Raw genomic sequence first — 18,560 nt, forward strand, 5'->3', positions numbered from 1 at the left:
ATGTGGATGATGGCTTTATCCTACTAAAAACATACTTATCGCTACTGTAGAAATAATCCTTTGAGCCTTTGGTTTAGGGAAGGAGAGAGAATTGAAATGCTTGTCATAGTAGGTCTCAGGCTGAGCAAGGCAGAACTCGAAAGGAAGGAACCACGTAGAAGAAAAACAATTGAAGTATGAAGAGAAGCTTCCCAGAATTTATGTGGATGATGGCTTTATCCTACTAAAAACATACTTATCGCTACTGTAGAAATAATCCTTTGAGCCTTTGGTTTAGGGAAGGAGAGAGAATTGAAATGCTTGTCATAGTAGGTCTCAGGCTGAGCAAGGCAGAACTCGAAAGGAAGGAACCACGTAGAAGAAAAACAATTGAAGTATGAACTCTGTTGGTGATCTTCATCCAATTGCCCTTAGTATACATGAGAAAACTTTTCTCTCTCCTATATGATGCCCAGCTCTATTAACTCAAAATCATTCCCAAGGTAACAAAGCATAAGGAACAAAAACAATGCAGTTATTTTTATTTGCATCCTGACTTATACATTCCACTATTAGATCACAGTGACCTAAAGGTGGTACTGGTATTTGAAGAGGAAAAAAAGTTGGAAGAAATGAGCTAAAGGTGTAGGGAAGGTGGGATGGGTAGGTGAAGGGTAAAAAGGGAAAAGAAAAAAATGTGAGAGAATGAAAAGATGGAAATAAAGTGGCTGTAGATGGGGAGGGGAGGAGGGTGTGAAGGGAGGGCAGAGACAAGGGGAAAAAATGAGAACCAAGACCTGTCATGTAGAGGTACAAGATCCCAATAATGAATGTAACTGTACTGTATCCCTAAAATGTACCAATAAACTCAATTAAAGTGGAAAAAAAGTGTATTAAACCTATTATCTCCCTGATTTGTACACCAACATAGAAAAACATTAATTCCAAGTAATCACGAACACTAAGCATACACAGGAGGTCATTTGCTTATATAGATTAAAATAAAGCATACAAAAATTGAAATGAAAGTTTTATTTCCCATCAGCCCAACGCATTTTCTTTTTCATTTTTTTTTCTATAAGTATTTTTTAAAGATGTGGATGAGCTAGGAAGTGCTGGTGCCAGAATACAAGAAGTTGTATTCCAATAATGTGGTTTGCTAATCCTGGTTGGGTCTCCACAAGACTGAAGACAGTCCTCAGATTTGAGGTACATATGCAAGAATCATCTTGCCCAAATAACCTGAGCCAAGATGGACTTAATTCTGTCTACTCAAAATATGTTTTTGTTGCTCACTCCCAAGATGGCACTGGGTATGTAATTCCAAATTGTGCTTTGATTGCTTATTCATTATTCTATGTCCACAATAAACAGCTCCTATTGCTACAACATTCTTTATTAATTGAAGAAACAGTTTATTAAAATACAGCTTACAGAACTGTATCACATTTAATTCCTGCTTCTCTGATGTAATACCCAATTAAAACTTTGCTTCCAATATTTATATTCAGTGTCCTTAGATATTTCTCTCACACAAGTGATTGACTTCAGTGAGTGAGTAACTTTGTGGAAACTACCATTTTAGCTCTCACGCAGCAGGCTTGTTCCCAAGGTCTTTGGGAGCATCTCTCTGTGACCCACCTCTGTGTAGCACCTTCAGGTATATACATGCAACCTGAGAGGAAACACTTACTTAACAGTCACATGACTGGGCTAGGGATTTAGCTCAGTGGTGCTGCTGCCTGTCTCGCAAGGTCCAGAGAGTTCAGTCCCTGATGCCAAAAACAAAAAACAAAAAGAAAAACAATCACATGATTTATGGGAATTATTCGTGCCACTAAATTCATAAATATCTGCTTAATTTTTTTCTACTCATGGGTTTTTTTTCTTTTTTCAGATTTTACTTGTTTTTTATTAAGTGATCCTTCTTTTTATTTCAGTAATTTCCCATACATCCAAAGAACACACTAATGTCTGTGCTATTTGACTTTAATCTATCTTGAAGTTTTCCCAGACCAGTCATGAAATAAAGATCGCTTAGAATGTTCATCAAAGATATCCTCAGGGTCAACCTAGAAATCAAAATGTCTAGGGTATAGCCTTGTCAAGCTATGTTTTATAAGAACTAGTGATTTTTATCATCTGAGAATGATAAGAAGCTATGATACTAAGCATTAAATGGAAAAGCTTGAACCTAACCTAGACCCCCTCTACACCCCTACAGGTAGATTATGGTACAATGTTTCATGAAACTCTATCCATATGATTTTAATATCATCTGTCATTATTTTACACCATCTCTCCATGGTCTTGAGTCTTGCCTAGGTCTCACTCTGCAACTTATTTCCTCTCAAAGATAACTGCATTGTTTTCAAAGAGCCACAAAAGGATGATGAGGAGGAACTGATGATTCCTCTTGTAATGCTTTTATGACAAAGCTGATGATCTAAAAAACTCCAACTGCTCTCAACCAGCCCAGAAACTTATCAGCACAGACTGGCATCTGAAGCACCACAGAAACAAGTCCTCACCACAAATAATTGTATAAATTCATACACTATATAGTGTGAAAATAAATTATATAGGGAGCAAAACCAATATCAAAGAAATGAGCTTCCATCGAAGAATGATTTATTTACAAGGTGTTAACAACATAAAGAAAGAATAACCCAAGTGCTCACTGAACACGGCACTGGCTCTTTTGATAATGCTAAAAGTAATAATAATAAATAAAATAACCAGGGTATGTATTGAGTTATTAGTGTATTTCAACCATTCTTCTAAGTTCTTTACATGTAGTAATTTAATACAAACAGGTCTGTGAGTTGGCACTGATAATAATTAGTTCAATTTCATATGTCATTTTGTCACCTTGACTTTCCCAATGAACAATCTGAGTAAAGAGAGATTAAATGGCTTATGTTGTTTATAAATCAGTCACATGGTGGAGCTAGGATCAATCTAATTTGATGCAAACCCTTTCCCTTAAACATTGCTTTATTTTACTTCTCCCAATAAACTGTCCTTGAAATCACATTTCCCTTTCATCTTTTCTGACAGACATCTCTAACAGAAAAAAGGAGCTTATGTTCTTAGAGATCCTGGTTTGGGACAAACCTCTGTATCCTTGAATTTGACTTCTCTTAAGCATACAGGATATCCAGACAGATTTAGGGTAACTCAAAGTAAAACACAAATCAAAACAAGCACTCCCGTGCTCATCCCAGCCTTTGATGCTAGTCAATCACTATAATCTCTTATATAGTGCCTCGCTAGTGCAGAAAAGCGCTGAGGTATGAATCTAGGAGGGCATATTATTCATTTCTCCCATCTCAGCATCTTCAATAATAATCTCACAATCTGTCATGCAATTTAAGTTAAAGATATCTCCTTCTTGAACCAGCAGTTTTAAATGGGCTAATTTTTTTAAGTGTGGCCTTATTATTTTAAGGAAAATATACAAAAAAAAGTCTAAGGAAAATAAAAACTTAATAACATCAAAAATTTCTATTTAAAATGGCATTGGCCCAAGATATTTTGATTCAGTTTTAACTTTTCATGGAACTACCCATACTTGAAGTGATTTTAGTGATTATGTATTCACGTATGTTTTGTGTTTTTATCTGGACATCCTAAGTCTCAAGTGAACACCAGCTTTTCCAGTTCTGTACTGCTCTGTATCCCCAGTTCCTTCAACAGTGTAGAAAATGTAAGTACTTTAAGTAAAAATTTGGCAACTAAGCCAGAGTACTATAAAATGGAAAAATTAACCCACTTGAATTCATGGAAAATTAATAGGAAATAAATTAATCATTAGGTATTTCTAATATACAAACATTAAATTGTGAACTGTAAAAGTGGCAGAATCAAAGATACAGAAATGACTTTTTAAATAAAATGTTTTGAGTACAGTGGCACATTAATTAATTTGAGAATCTTCTTAACATAAGATTTTTGAATAATTTATGGATATATTTTCAAATCCACACTATACCATGCTCCATGTTAAATATATAGAGAGTACTATGGTGAAGGTGAGGGCTAAGAGAAGAGTAACTTTCATTGCTATCGTTATTTAACATTAATTGTGATAGATAATAAAATACTTTTTAACATTATCCCTGCTTTCTACTAATAATAATTTTCAACAAGTCCCCCTCTGCTGTTACAACCCAAACCGTACCCAAATATTGCCTGTGAAAAGACAAAATCACCCACAGTTCCCTAATTAATATCATCCACTCTTTCAGATAAATGCAATGCTAGCCTTGCCCTCATAAACTTAAAAACGTGCCTCAAAGGAATTAAGAGAAGCTGCAGTTACTGCCTGCCAGAATATACCCAGCAATTCTAAAGGCAGAACACAAAAGTATGCATTCATTCAGTAATATAAAGTGAGAATGACTCAAATCCAACCCAAAATTGTAAACTGTGCAGAGAAGCGGGTTATCTCCCATAATTACAAGAAAACATAAGCTATTCAGTAAAAACCAAATGAAAATGATAAAATTAACAGATGAGTTACTATAAATTACTTAGAATTTAGAGAAAAGGAGCATAATAAGGAGAAAGGTTATTAAAAGTAATCTCAGGAATTGGAACATACAACAAGTAAAATGAAAAACTTTCCATGTGGTAGCAGTAGCATGTTAGACAGTATAGACTAAAATATAAGTAAGTTTAACGATAGAGCACACAAAAAAGGCTAGAAAAATAATGCCTAGACTCCCTTGATGTATAAGAAATATTGTATAGTCCATCATACATATAGCTGATATTTCAGTAGTCAAGAAAAGAACCCCCAAGTAGATAAAATGTTCCAAAATTTCAAAATTTTAAAAAACTTACAGATCCAAAACATGCAGACACCACACACACACACACACACACACACACACACACACACACACGGCGCTATCAATTCATAACTCAATGAATTAGTACTAAAAAGAAAAATCTTTAAAAAAGAAGGCTAAAGAAAGAAAACACTCACATAGATTATTAAAGATAGAATTGATCACCTACACCATTCTTAGAAGCAATGCAGTAATATCCTTAATGTGCTGAAAGAACAATAAATCTATCAATTAAAATATTCTTACAGAATGAAAGTTATATAAGAAATTTTCAGAATAAATCTTAGCAGATTAGAACTACCTCTTACTAAAATAGTTTTTCCAGTGAACAGAACACTGCATCAAATGAGAACATGAATCAGCAGAAAAAAAGTACAGAGTGCTGGAAAGGTAAACATAGGGATAAACAAAATGCAATTTTCTTCACTGCTTTTAATTCCTTTAAAATTGACTATATAAAGCAATACAGTAAAAACAATTGCAGGGCTTAAAGTAAAACCTCATGTATTGTATAAGGACATGTTAAGGGTGGGTCACATAAACAGTAGGGTTCTCATAAGATTACAAGGGAGCTCAAAGGTTCCTATCCCATAGTACTAAGATCAGCCACACTAACCTTGTTGTGCAAAACCTTACTTTATAGTGATAGTGATGCTGGTATAATACACCTGCTGCACCACCAGCCAAATAAAAGCCTAGCACATATGCTTGTATCATTCATAGTACTTGCTAATGTTATTATATAAAGAAAACATAACTTTCCAATTGGTTTATGTGTTTACTACGCTGCACTTCTTATCATTAATTTAGAGTTTACTAATTCTACCTATTTAGAAAAAGTTAACAGCCTCAGGAAGGTCTTTCAGGATGGTTTCCAGAGAAGGCATTGTTATCATTGCTACTGACAACGTTTCAGAAGGACGAGATGTGGGGGTGAAAGAGAGCTGCACTGATGATCCTGACTAAAGCAGGAAGGTGACAAGAGACTTGGGGAGAATAAACCATGAACCTTCAGCCCTGGCCTTGTTGGGCTTAGGTCCTATTTTCTAAGGTTTATGTGTTATTTTCCTAACAAGAGGCTCCCAACAGTAATCTAAACAATTAGTTTCTGTACAACATGATGTTAAGGACGATCAGGACCTGTCTGTGAGAAGATGAGAGGATTTCTCAGAGTCACACTGGCCCATAAGAAGAGGAGAAAGGGGAGAGTTTTTTGGCAGAACACCAGCCAAGGAGATCCAGGAAGGGACACGATGGCCAAGACCAGGGCATGGAGGCTCAACAAAGGCTACATTGGATGGACAGGATTTTCTTGCCCAGAGGTAACATATTCATACCTCTACAAGGAATGCCTTTGTTCTATTTAAAGTTGCAATTAATGGTGCTTACAGAAGGACGCCTACAACCCCAAGTTCTGATGGGCCCACTTCTAAGTCAAATTTTCCTGCTTGTAACCCTATGTACTTGGCCAAGATGTAATCCAGTTAGTGAATAACAACCGTAGCCAAAGAGTTTCTTTTGCAACCTCATTTGGGTCCCCTTCTAGTATTAGATCCATTTGCTGTCTCTTTACCATGAAGTGCTGCTTTCTTCTTTCATTCTACAATCAATACTTTTGCTCAGTCCTTTTTTGTCTCTCTACCTTGTAACTCCTTTTGGGTGGAGAGGAGAACCCAGCAGCTGGAAGGTAACACTGATCTTGTATACATTTAACCAAATGTTTACAAAGTTAAAAAATAAGTAAAGGCTTATACAATAATGATATAATAAAAATTATTTGGTACCTCTGTACATATTTGTGTACAAATACATATTTGTGTTTTAAGCTATGTGTTAATACAAAAGACTTAAAGGTAAAAATAATTTATAAGTTAAAAAGTTACAACTAAGTTAAAAGTTACAGTTAAATTAAGATCACATATTTTTGAAGAAGAGTCTCTTTTACACATGTAATGCAGTGTAAATGTAGGTATCACTAGTTTTAAGCAATATGATTACATTTTGTGTTATTGTTTTCTTGACATTTTTTCTGGTTTGTTATCCTAAATGTCTTAAATCTTTGAACTTATAGCTCCCATAAAATTTGGGAAATTTTCAATCATTTATCCCTTTAAATATTTTATCAAAACCTCTCTTTTTTTTCCTTCCCCTGGGACTTATGCAAGTATATAAATATATCAAAATATATTAAAATATATAAATATAGATGGCATGATCTGATAGTTTCTAAATTTCTTTGAGGCTCTATTTGTTTTACATTCAAACCTTTATTTTTAATGGTGAATTTAGGTTATTTTCTGTTGCTACGTCTTTATTTTCACTGATCATTACTTCTGCAGTTTCCACCCTGCTACTAAGATCACCCAGTAAAAATTTCATACACTGAATCCTTTACCTCTAAAAATGGTGTCTGCTCCACTTCCCTTCACATTACATCTCTACTTTCCTTTAAATATTCCAACATATTTCTTGTAATCACAGAATCTCATTTAAATTTCTTGTCTCTCATTTCATAGTCACTGCAGTTTCTTGGTTCTTTTCTACTGAGTAAGTTATATGTGTTAGTTTCTTTGTATAGCTTGAAATTTTTCAGTGGATGCAGATATTATGGAATTTACTTTTTTGAGTGTGGGCCATCCACAGTATGGAGATAATCCATTTTATTCAAAGTCTAGTTATTTAAATGTTAATCATATCTAACGAACATCTTCACAGCATCGTGTTAGATCAAACATATGGAAATGATAGAGTAGCAGAGTTGACACATTAACATTAACCATCCCTGGAATTCCTTCATAGTAAGGGAAGAGTCATGTATTTTGATTTTTTATGATGGTCATGTATTTTGATTTTTTATGAATGTGCACATGGGATAAAATTTCATAGACCAAAATACCCATATATATATGTACACATGGATGAACAGATTTTAAAATAGTAAAACCAAAAAAGGTTTGAAATCTAATTAATAATATTGAGCCAATCATGATTTTGCCATTAGCTATGATGATATAATATCAGCTCAGGGGGGAATTGGAAGAAGGATACATGATACAGTATCTACTATTTTTACAAATTTCTATGGGTCTATAATTATTTGAAAATAAATAGTTTTTTAAGCTTTATAGATACTCAAGCTTAATATTCATGTAATTTTCTTGTGTCACAAAGTAATATTTTAATTTCCTCCACAGTTCAATAATGTAAACATCATTTTTAGCTTAGGAGGCCACACAAAGCTGGACGGTAGAATCCTGTATACATTTAGCCATATGTTTACAAAGTTAAAAAATAAGTAAAAACTTATACAATAATGCCTATGGGCCAGGTTTTGCACAAAGTCATTGTTTGTTGACCATTAAATTAAATAATAGTATTCAGTATTTCTCTATATTAATATTTTTATTCTGCTTATGATAAAACAATGTCTTGGTTGATTTTATGAAATACCAAGTAAAATGTTTCAGGCAAACTTAAAAATTTCTAATTATTTGCAGCTCTAGGAAACTTATTCTAGCTCAAGGCTACAGGGAGACAGCTCAGCAAGCCTCCATTCTTCAAGTCAGATGTTAATTTCTCTTTCTTTGACGGCATCTCAAAACTTTAAAATGCTCTTCTGTGGCATCTCCTCATTTGACATAGATTAGAAAAAAACAGAATTCTTAGTCTCCCACAGCAACTGGTTGATGCTTCCTTTATATAAATACTCTGATGAAATGGCAAGAAGTGATGGAGATTCATATTAATATAAAAACTTTCAGGGAACGGTGCTGGACTCTAATGATAGGTAACTGACTAAACTAACAGGTCCTATCTTATCCTTTTAGTTCAACTCCTAAATTGCATCAATAGGAAAAAAATCAAACTCAGCACCCTCTACAAAGGGAAGTACTATATAAACTTGGCACTACACAGGTATTTTGTGTGATTTATTGTAGCTTTTGAAAATAAACTACAGTTCAGAAAGGATGAATAGCCTTCTTCATATCTGTAAGTTGGTTTTGAGAGAGCATACTTTACATCCCTGCTATCTAAACCCTTACGTGTGGTGTGTGTTATATTTTCCAGCGTATTGCCACAAGTACACCAGAGACACTCATTTCAGGGATAAGATTTTAAAGGAATTCATTGTCTTTGAAATAGATTGATCAGAACGTCTTAGACTCTGATTTAAACACACTGCTATTTTCAGGGTTTGTAGTTGAGCAGAGCTAATGAAGGCAAAGAATAAATCTCTCTCCCCATAATTTTTCTTTCCCAAAACAAGGTCCGTTATGATTGCCAAATAGTATCACTTTATTTTGGTTTTAAACTTGTTTTAAAAGACAAACATAAAGTTTATATATTCATGGCATACAACATGATATTTTGACACATTGTGGAATGGTTACATTAATTCCTCATTAAAGAGCAATATTTAGGTGCTATTTGTTACCTGCTTTCGGACAGAACAAATATTTCATAGCAGCTTTTACATCTTTATTTCTCAAGCTATAGATTATAGGATTCAGCATGGGAGTCATTACCCCATAAAACACAGAAAAGAGCCCTTCAGTAGCTTGGGAACTACCTTTCCCAAAGAGGACTTGAGACTTGGGTTTTGCATAAATAAAGAAGATGGTTCCATAAAATATAATCACCACAGTCAGATGAGCTGAGCAGGTGGAAAAAGCCTTGCGTCTTCCTGTGGCTGAGTTTATTTGCAAAATGGTGTACAGGATGAACATATACGAGAAAAAAATGACCAGAAGAGGAAGAACCAGGAAGGCCATATTTGAAACACTTAGGGTAACAATGTTGAGGGATATATCAGCACAAGCTAGCTTGAGGACAGCTAAGATCTCACACAAGAAATGATTAATAATGTTATTTCCACAGAAAGGTAATCGCATGGCAAGAGATGTTTGAACAATTGAATTTATTCCACCAGAGAACCACGACACACAAGCCATCAGGACATACACCCCCTTGCTCATGATGATGGGGTACCTCAGAGGGTCGCAGATGGCCACATAGCGATCAAAAGCCATCATGCCAAGAAGCAAACATTCTGTTGAGCCCATGGCAAATCCAAAGAACATCTGCACTGCACATCCACAGAAGGAAATGTTTCTCCTCTTTGAGATTAAGCTCACCAGTGTTGATGGAACAGAGGAAGATGTGTAGCAGATATCCAGAAAAGAAAGGTTCCCCAGGAAGAAGTACATGGGAGTGTGAAGACGGGAATCAAAGATGCTTGCTATGATCAGAACACCATTGCCTGTTAGAATCACTAGGTACATAACTAGAATCACAGCAAAGAAAATGAGCTCAAGTTTTGGGTAGCCGGAGAGTCCAAGAAGAATGAATTCTGCCATTGATGTCTGGTTTATCTTATCCATGTCCCAGCTTTCAGGATGTCAAAAGAAGCTCCAGCACAAAATGCTTTCATAGTCGAGCAACAATGAAACAAATTCTTTAAAAAGCATTACCTTTAGGATGAAAGTGTTTTAAAGCTCTGCCCTTCAATTTTCTTCAACAGCATGCATAAAATAAAGTGATACCAGGATATCAAGATTTTCTACCCTAGCTCTCATGTGTGAAGGTATATCTAGGATCTGAAACAAATTCAGAATCAACACTCCTTATTGTTAAAAATACTCCACGCTGAATTCTCTAAAAGCCCTAGAATATTGCAGAAAACAAACTCGATTTCTTCATTTAGTCAAGCCCAGTGAGAGCACAGTGGAGAAAGCAAAAACTAACAAAGGTTTCAATCCAATATTTAACAGAAATGTTCAGAATCTTTAAAACAGTTTTGATTTTTATGCATATATGTCTACCTAAAACGGAATCTTTTTCCATGCATTTAACTGTTTATCTTTACAAGGCAGTCATTTGTTCACAGCAAACTGAAACACAGACATTGCCGTTTAGCATCTGTGCAAAGCTAAAGTTAATTGTTGATTTCAGAGTAACAGCCCACTCTTGCATTTCATCTTCCTATGGCAAGACTATTGTGTAAACCATGTCTGCATGTATGTGACAGACAATCTTTGGAGAACAACACATACTCTCTCCTCATTTGTTTTATTCTATGACTCTGAGTTATTTGTGATGATTTATTGTTTAAGTGAATCCGAGAACTCAATAATACAGCTTAAGTACATTTGTATATATGTGTGTTTAGCACATTATACTTTACAAAGAGCAAAGGAATCTTCTGACTATTCAGAATTCTTTTACCAAATGTGAAAGATGAAATGTGGCTTCCTCCTGTAGGTAAAAAAAAGAAGTATGAGCCTCAGCTCTTTGACAATGAAGTCTGAAGGGTTTTTTGTTTGTTTGTTTTTTGTTTTTTGTTTTCTGTTTTTTTATTACAGTACCAACTATTATTGTGCCTTGTTTTCCCATTAAGGACAATTGAAAAATTTTGCCTGAAGAATCAGCTAGTTCAGTCTTTTGATCTTTTGTATGCATACAAATATCCTGATGATGTTTTGTAAAATCTAAATTATTTTTAGTGGGTCTTGAGTATGATAGGTGAACTTGTACTTCTAGTAAACTTCCAGAGCATACGACAATAGCTGGTAAAGAATCACATTTTCAACAAAAAGCTGTTACTTTATCTATTGTGAGTTGACAGATTACCCAGATGTTTCTGATTCAAACAGATTTTGTTTTGAGTTGTTATATAGATTGCCATAACAACTTGGAAAATGATAAACCACATCATTATTTGTGTTTTCCAATAAACTTCAGAGCTATATCTTGTTGTTTAATATTCTTTATATTATTGAAAGATAAATATCAGAAAACAAAAAGATCTTTTTGCTGCACTAGCATGTATACATTATTACTGATAGCCTCACTTGAGCATAATCTGTTCTAAGACAGTAAAGAATAAGAAACATATGACCCATTTTGTGTTCCATCAAAAAGTTCACAATTCACTTTAAAAAATAAAAAAAAATCTATTTGTGGAATGTTTGATAGAGAATATAATTACATCATGTGGCCAGAATGAACATTATTGTTATTATTTATTTCCAGAAGGAGCTAATAAAAAACGAGAGAGTTCTCCAAGTTTCAGACTTAGGCCAGATCTTAAAACACAGAGAAAAAAAGGGTCATGTCTAAAAAAAATAAGAGAAAAGGAAAAACATGGAAACAAAGTCTTTATAAATAGGGAGGGGCGGAGGGGGGGAAGGGAGGATAGGGGATCCAGTGTATACTGTGATACCAGCACTCTGGAAGGCAATGGCAGGAGAATCACAAGCCTGCACCCAACTTGGTGAATTTAGCAACTTAGTGTAGCCCTGTTATAAAATAAAAAATGGAAAAAGGAAAAATAAGAACCAAGATACATCATGTAAAGGTACGAGATCCCAATGATGAATGTAACTGTACTGCATACCTCAAATGTACCAATAAAAATATATTTAAAAATAGGCAGGTCTAGCAGAAAAGTAAGAAGTAGAATATCCTGACAGGGAGAACAGGCCAAGCAATGTGTAGGAGTAGGTTCCCTGTACCTACTTCTCCAACAAGGGACTCCTCAAACAAGGGAAGTCCTGCGGAGAAAGGGTAGAAAGTGTTTCTGGTAAGACAGAGTCCCGAAAGACAGGCAGATAAGATGATTTTTTTTATTGGGGACTAACTTGGTTTGGGAACACAAAACACAGCTGAACATTTAGAGACTATGACTTAGCTGCCATCCAAACTTTGCATACAATTTAATTTTGTTAGGTTTTTTTGAGCAGATATGTGATACAAGGTATTGCATGTTATTAGGTTATTAATAATTACTACCTGGAAGATACACACAAAATCCATCTTTTCACAATCATCACCAATTTTCAGTTTCAACTTTTACCTTAACACTCAGTTTATTGCCTGTTGAAAGGTGCAGAATTTCTGTGTGGTGTGAATGGTCACGGAGTTAGAAGTCAACTAGACAAAGAGAGATTTAATTTAGAACTAATTTTATTCGCAAATATCAAATAGAAACTGTCACCTTTGAAGAGAGCCACAAATGAAAAAATGTTGAATTCCCAAATTAGAGTTGAGAAAATTGAACCTCAGAGTAATTTTAACTTATATTTATTCAGCTTGAGACGAGAACTACACAGATGCCTACTTGCCAGCTATGTACTTGAAATTAGGTCAATTGGTTGAGGTCACGTGGCTAATAATGAGCAGGCACAAAATGCAAATCCATTCCTCTTTCCACCATTTCCATGTCTAGCAGGTAATATTAAAATCTGTACAGAAGTTGTGCGTCACAAAAAGAAGATGGTCAGTGAGTACCACAGATAAATTGAGAATACAAAGGCAATACTTACCTGTACTCATTTAACCATGTACAGTGTCCTTAACTTCTATTTAGAGAGGAAGGTTTTGTGGCTGTGGGATTGAATCATATGCCTCAGAATATTACATTTTTACTGAAATTATTCTATACTCACCCAACATTACTTATGATAAACTAATATTCTCCTTGAGCCGGGTTCAGAATCTAGGAAGGTTTAGCTGTAGTGCTCTCGGGATGCCAGTCTTGAACATAAAAGAAAACACGAAGATACTGACTTACCAGGAAACATGACAATGTACCAAGTGCAGCCTTACTGGGGTCTTGACTGAGGGAGTCTGTTGTCCTCCATTTCCCCAACAATGGTAACAACAATGTATAACAGTCTCCTAACTCCCTGCTCCTGCCTAGGCGGAAATTCCCTCACTGATTCAATCCAGGCCTGTCTTGTTGGTTGGCTTTGGTTTGCTTCTACTCCAAGCACTTTAAATTTGTTTCCCTGTGTATTATGAGAAGGCAGGAGTTGTGGGGGAGCAGTTGTCTCTTTTGCTCATCTCTGTGCAGCTATGGCCTAACCCAGTGGCTGTACATAACAGGTGATTGTTGACCGAATTGGTGAACTTTTGCTTTCTAGGTTCATAAGCAGTTTCTTTGCACAGCTATCTGTGGATTCTAATGTGGGGAAACTTCATAAGCCTGTATCGTTCATTTCCAGCAAGCTGTCACTTTAAAATAAAATTAACTTTCTGTTAACAAATTTCCCTCTTATATAGAAATTAGTCAGGTTATGCCCTACAAGAACACAGAAGTTACCAAATAGGCACTTGAATTTATATGGCCTTGGGTAAGCCTAGGAAAGCAAAAAAATTGTTCTAGGATTCAGGTTCATTTTTCTTCAAATGTCTAATAATATAGTGAGAGAAACAATTATCTCAAAGATTCATTTTGAAAATAATTCGGAGAACATAAGGAAACTGCTTCATGCATTAATCAGCATTGTATAGATTATAATAATGAACATATTAAACCATAGGTGTATTTAGTACTAATGAGTTGATAGCTCTGGTCCCCAATATTATTCATGTGACAAATCCATATTTTAGCTGACTGTGTTGGCAGAGGCCCATAATTCCAGCACTCTCAGAGGCTCAGGGAGGAAAATCATAAATTCAAGCCCAGCTTGAACAATTTAGTGAGATCCTGTCTCAAAATTAGTGAGATCCTTTCTTCAAATTAAAAATAAAGAAACATGAATGTACCTCAGAGCAAAAACCCTATATTCAATCCTCAGTACTGCAAAAAATCATACTTAATGATAATTTTAATTGAGAGTGAAAAGGTACAGATTCAAAGTATTCAGTACTCACTTTTTATATTGACAAATTATTTCTACCTCCTAAAAGAATCATGTATTTTTGTTATATATTTGTGTCAGCAGTCTGAAATAAGGTCAAGTCTAACAAACAATACTCAAATCCACACATGTGGAAGAGTAAATATTTTTATGCAACAGTTATTATAATTGCTCCCCAATTCCCAAAGCAATTTAAAGTTGGAGTGAGGTATCTATGAAATGGAGAAACTTGTGGTTCGATAGGAACAATGTCCCACACAGCCAATTATGAGTGGTTTGAGACAATTTTATAGCTAAAGTAAAACTCAGAAAGAAAATATTCTCTTGCCCTTGTAACTTTTGAAAACAGGCAAATGTTCACCAAACTTAAGAAAATACAAGAGCTTTTAAGATTAACCTGTGTCTAACCAAGCAAACTTAATCAAAGAGATTCAAATAATAATTACTAAAATATGATATAATGTAAAAATGATTAGATATTATGAATGATAAAACAAAACAGATATTTTACTGTGAATGAAATGCATTTTCATTTAACTATTTTGCTTACTTTCTCTTCATTCTTTTTGATAAATTATTTTCAAACAAAATGCCATCACCATCCTTTTCTGGAATGAAGAGAAATATAGATAAACGCAATCATTAAATCCACAGGACAAAAATGAATCCATGCAATAAAGTTACATAAGTAAAAACAACATTCCAGGATGATTAGTCTGAGACATAACTTCAGATAGGCAGATAACATAATAGAACTAAATTGTTTTTGGAAAATCTATTAAGCTGTAGCATAGATATTATTACTTAGACTACAACTGTAATTTTCCAGTGGCTATCAGGTTTACTATAGAATTCTTGAATTCTGAAAAATAGTAATTTCCTGAAGAAACAGTTTTTATGTGTGCCCATAGACATATATACACACAAGCAAACCACAATTCATAGTGTGTGTTAATTCATTAAATGCAAATGGAAAATTGTTAAGGCTGCTTTGGTATTGTAACATCTTAGAAGTTTAGAGACAGAAAACTGTGAGTACCATTTAGTGAGAATTAATTTTCTATAGCTAACCAGAGGTAAGCGTGATAAAATAATGCCCCCAAGTAATTGTTAGCATTTGATCAGGGAAGAATTCATAGCCTTCTTCATACATCAGGGGACCTAGATATGAACAATAATGAAATCATACGATTGTTTTCCAATGGGCAGAATTGAAATTGTGACATGGACTGAATATTTAGGCCTTACATGACTGTGTAGGATGTAAATTGTGAGACTCTTATTGGAGGGCCCAAAGACAAATGATCAAGATGGGACATGTCTAAGCTATCATAAAATTTGGAAAAAGACTAGCACTGACAAACCGAGTCTATTTTCTCTTTGAGAGCATCTTTTGGGGACAACAGATGGGAAGGCATGCAGGCATTCAGCCAATGCAACAAAGAATGAAAATGTATTTATCCTTCTTCCTGGAAGAGCTAAAAATACGCCTGATATTTTTTCAGTTTGACAAAACTTAGAGACAAAATACAATTATGAGCTCCCAAATTAAAGGATCCAGAAGACATTGTAGCTGGAAAGTGAATTATGTTGCCTATCCCCAATGTTGCTAGGTAGATACGAGTGATTCTCGATTGAAAGATTTGTTTGGGATTTTATTTATTTGCCTAGTGTGTTAGTTACTTTTATTTCATTGCTAAGAAAAAATACTCAACACTCAAATTTAGAGGGGAAAAAGTTTATTTGGCTTACACTTCAAAAATGTTTCAGTCCATAATCAACTCCAACACAAGGTGGCATGGCAGACAGGCCTTTCAGAGAAGAAAAAGTTCATGACAGCCAGAAGGTAACAAAAACAAGGGGGAGGTGCTTAGCAGTGTCTTTCTGCCCCTTTTATTTTATTCAGACTACTGGGATTAGGGTGGTGCCAAACCAATTACTCAAAAGTAGTGGTTTAGTAGACACACATCCTTAATCCTAGCATCACACTCTAGATTCAGCCACCTATGACCACATGAGGCTTTGGAGACATCTATACCCAAACAATACCACCTAGGAAATGAAGTAATTACTAAAACCACATTAGCATCTAAAGCAGACTATTAATTTAATGTGTAGGATGGCCATCTAATTCAGGCATTCCAGATGAAACTCAATAATGACTTCAAATATCACAAACCATAGACAATATGTCCATATGAAAAATGCGGACTAATGCAAATTGAACTGTACAACTGAAACCCCTTCTTACAAAATTGAAGGTTGATTTTAAAAAACTAATTTTATGATTTCACAACGGAAGTATATTAAAATTTAACATCCACAATTAACTGGAAATCAGCATTGGATACAAGGTTAAAATATTGAAGGGAAATATATGGAAAAGATGTTGGGAATGATATTGGCACTTATAGAAACTTCTGCATTTCTGAAATATTTTTTTTGCCTGTTTCTATAGTATTTATAAATACTGTTTATGAATTTCAGAAGAATAACTATTTGCTGTACATAACACTGTAACATGGTAGTGTAAACACTTTCACTTCTCATATTCCTAAAAAATAATAACAATATTTTTTCACCATTTTGAGTTATGATTAACGTTTTTTGTCCCCTTCTAATTTTATGCATGATACAGGCCTATTTGCTTGTACTTACCCAACCCTATATTTTCATGATTAAGAATAAAGTGGGAAATATTAATGCCATATTTATGCCATAGTTATTCCAACTTTATGGGTGAGATCTCTGGCAGAATCTAACAATCCTACCCCAAAGGTAGAAGGAATGAAAATAGAAAGGAAGGTAAATGATTGCTGATTCTTTAGAAAAGGGCCTAGAGAAGGCTCACTGGCATGCTCAAACTAAAGTGTATAGAGAGGTCACTGCTACATATATGATGGTATCTTGGAGTTTTCAACATATGGGGCCCACAATATATGTTCAGGTTCTACTCAAGGAGCCAGTAGTTAATGGCAACAATATGATTGCTGTAGAAACCAGTGCCGACTGAAAAGCTCTAAAGACCCTTGCTCAAAATTGACCTGGAAAATATGAACTGAAGTTTCAAATTCTACTTTTGTCCTGAAATTTCTTGCTCCTGCAAGCCTGTCCTGTATCTTTATGAAAACCTTCCATGAGTACACATCTGGAGTCTCATGGGTTCTATAAAAAAATCTAGCCCTGGATAAGTATACAATGTTTAAAAGCCTGGCCTCTCCTGAAATTTATAAAATTACCATAGACTGCATTAACTTGTAGCAAACATTCATTAGAATGAGAAAAGATGAGTCCTTTTCATGTTCATATACCCTGCCAGCACTGTTCTACAGCCCATGTGGAAGAGGCATCATTCGTGCCGTGGTTTACGTGTTCCCAAAGGTGCATTTCTTAGCAACAATGTGAATGATGCACTTCAATTTGTACCACTTATTATATGTCCACACATTTATATAGGCTCAAGTATTTATTCTACAATTATATGATATATATGATGCCATGATGTCCAGAAATATATTATATAATTATGTCAATGATTTGCATCAAAATAATGGAGAGGATGAAAATTACTGCGCATAGATAATGATGGATGATAACTGCTCAAGTGGTGATGATTATTTAAACTGAATAATTTCTACATGGTGTTTTGTTAAGTTACTCTTATTTTTTATAATATACCAGGGATCACTTCAGTTCCTTTGCACTTACTTAGACATGTTCTATGAGCGAGTATATGATCTATTTTGGAGAATGACCTGTGTGCAGCTGAGAAGAATGTGTATTCTGATTTTGTGGGGTGGAACACTCTGTAAACTTCTGTTAAATTAATTTTATCAAGAGTTTGATAGAGTTCTACTATTTCTTTTTTTATTTTCTGTTTACCTGATCTATTTATTTATGACAGTAGGGTATGAAGTTTCCCCATTACTAATTTTGTTAAATATTTGAAAATTAACATTTCCAACGAATGTTTTACAGAAAAAAAATCTACATATGTATCTTTAGTTGGCTCATAGCTGACCCAATGTCCTGAATCTATTCAACATGTTTACTTTTCATGGTCATTTTTACATTGGAGAAG

The 18,560-nt window shown here is 34.6% G+C and overlaps 1 protein-coding gene across 1 annotated transcript; it reads right to left on the reverse strand.

Moving 5' to 3' along the window:
- Positions 1 to 9,259: 9,259 nt before the first annotated feature.
- On the reverse strand, positions 9,260 to 10,236 carry LOC104855543 (olfactory receptor 13C4). Its single transcript, XM_010614426.2, has one exon. It carries the CDS (start codon positions 10,214 to 10,216, stop codon positions 9,260 to 9,262), a length of 957 nt encoding a protein of 318 aa, XP_010612728.1. The 5' UTR covers positions 10,217 to 10,236.
- Positions 10,237 to 18,560: the final 8,324 nt, after the last annotated feature.

The sequence above is a fragment of the Fukomys damarensis genome, unplaced genomic scaffold (genome assembly GCF_012274545.1).
Source record: "Fukomys damarensis isolate Sample0158 unplaced genomic scaffold, DMR_v1.0_HiC HiC_scaffold_36, whole genome shotgun sequence".
In the NCBI taxonomy this organism is placed as follows: Eukaryota; Metazoa; Chordata; class Mammalia; order Rodentia; family Bathyergidae; genus Fukomys; species Fukomys damarensis.

What these genes read in the sequence shown, in the direction of transcription:
- LOC104855543 (XM_010614426.2), bottom strand. Translation starts at nt 10,216, where the DNA reads ATGGATAAGATAAACCAGACATCAATGGCAGAATTCATTCTTCTTGGA.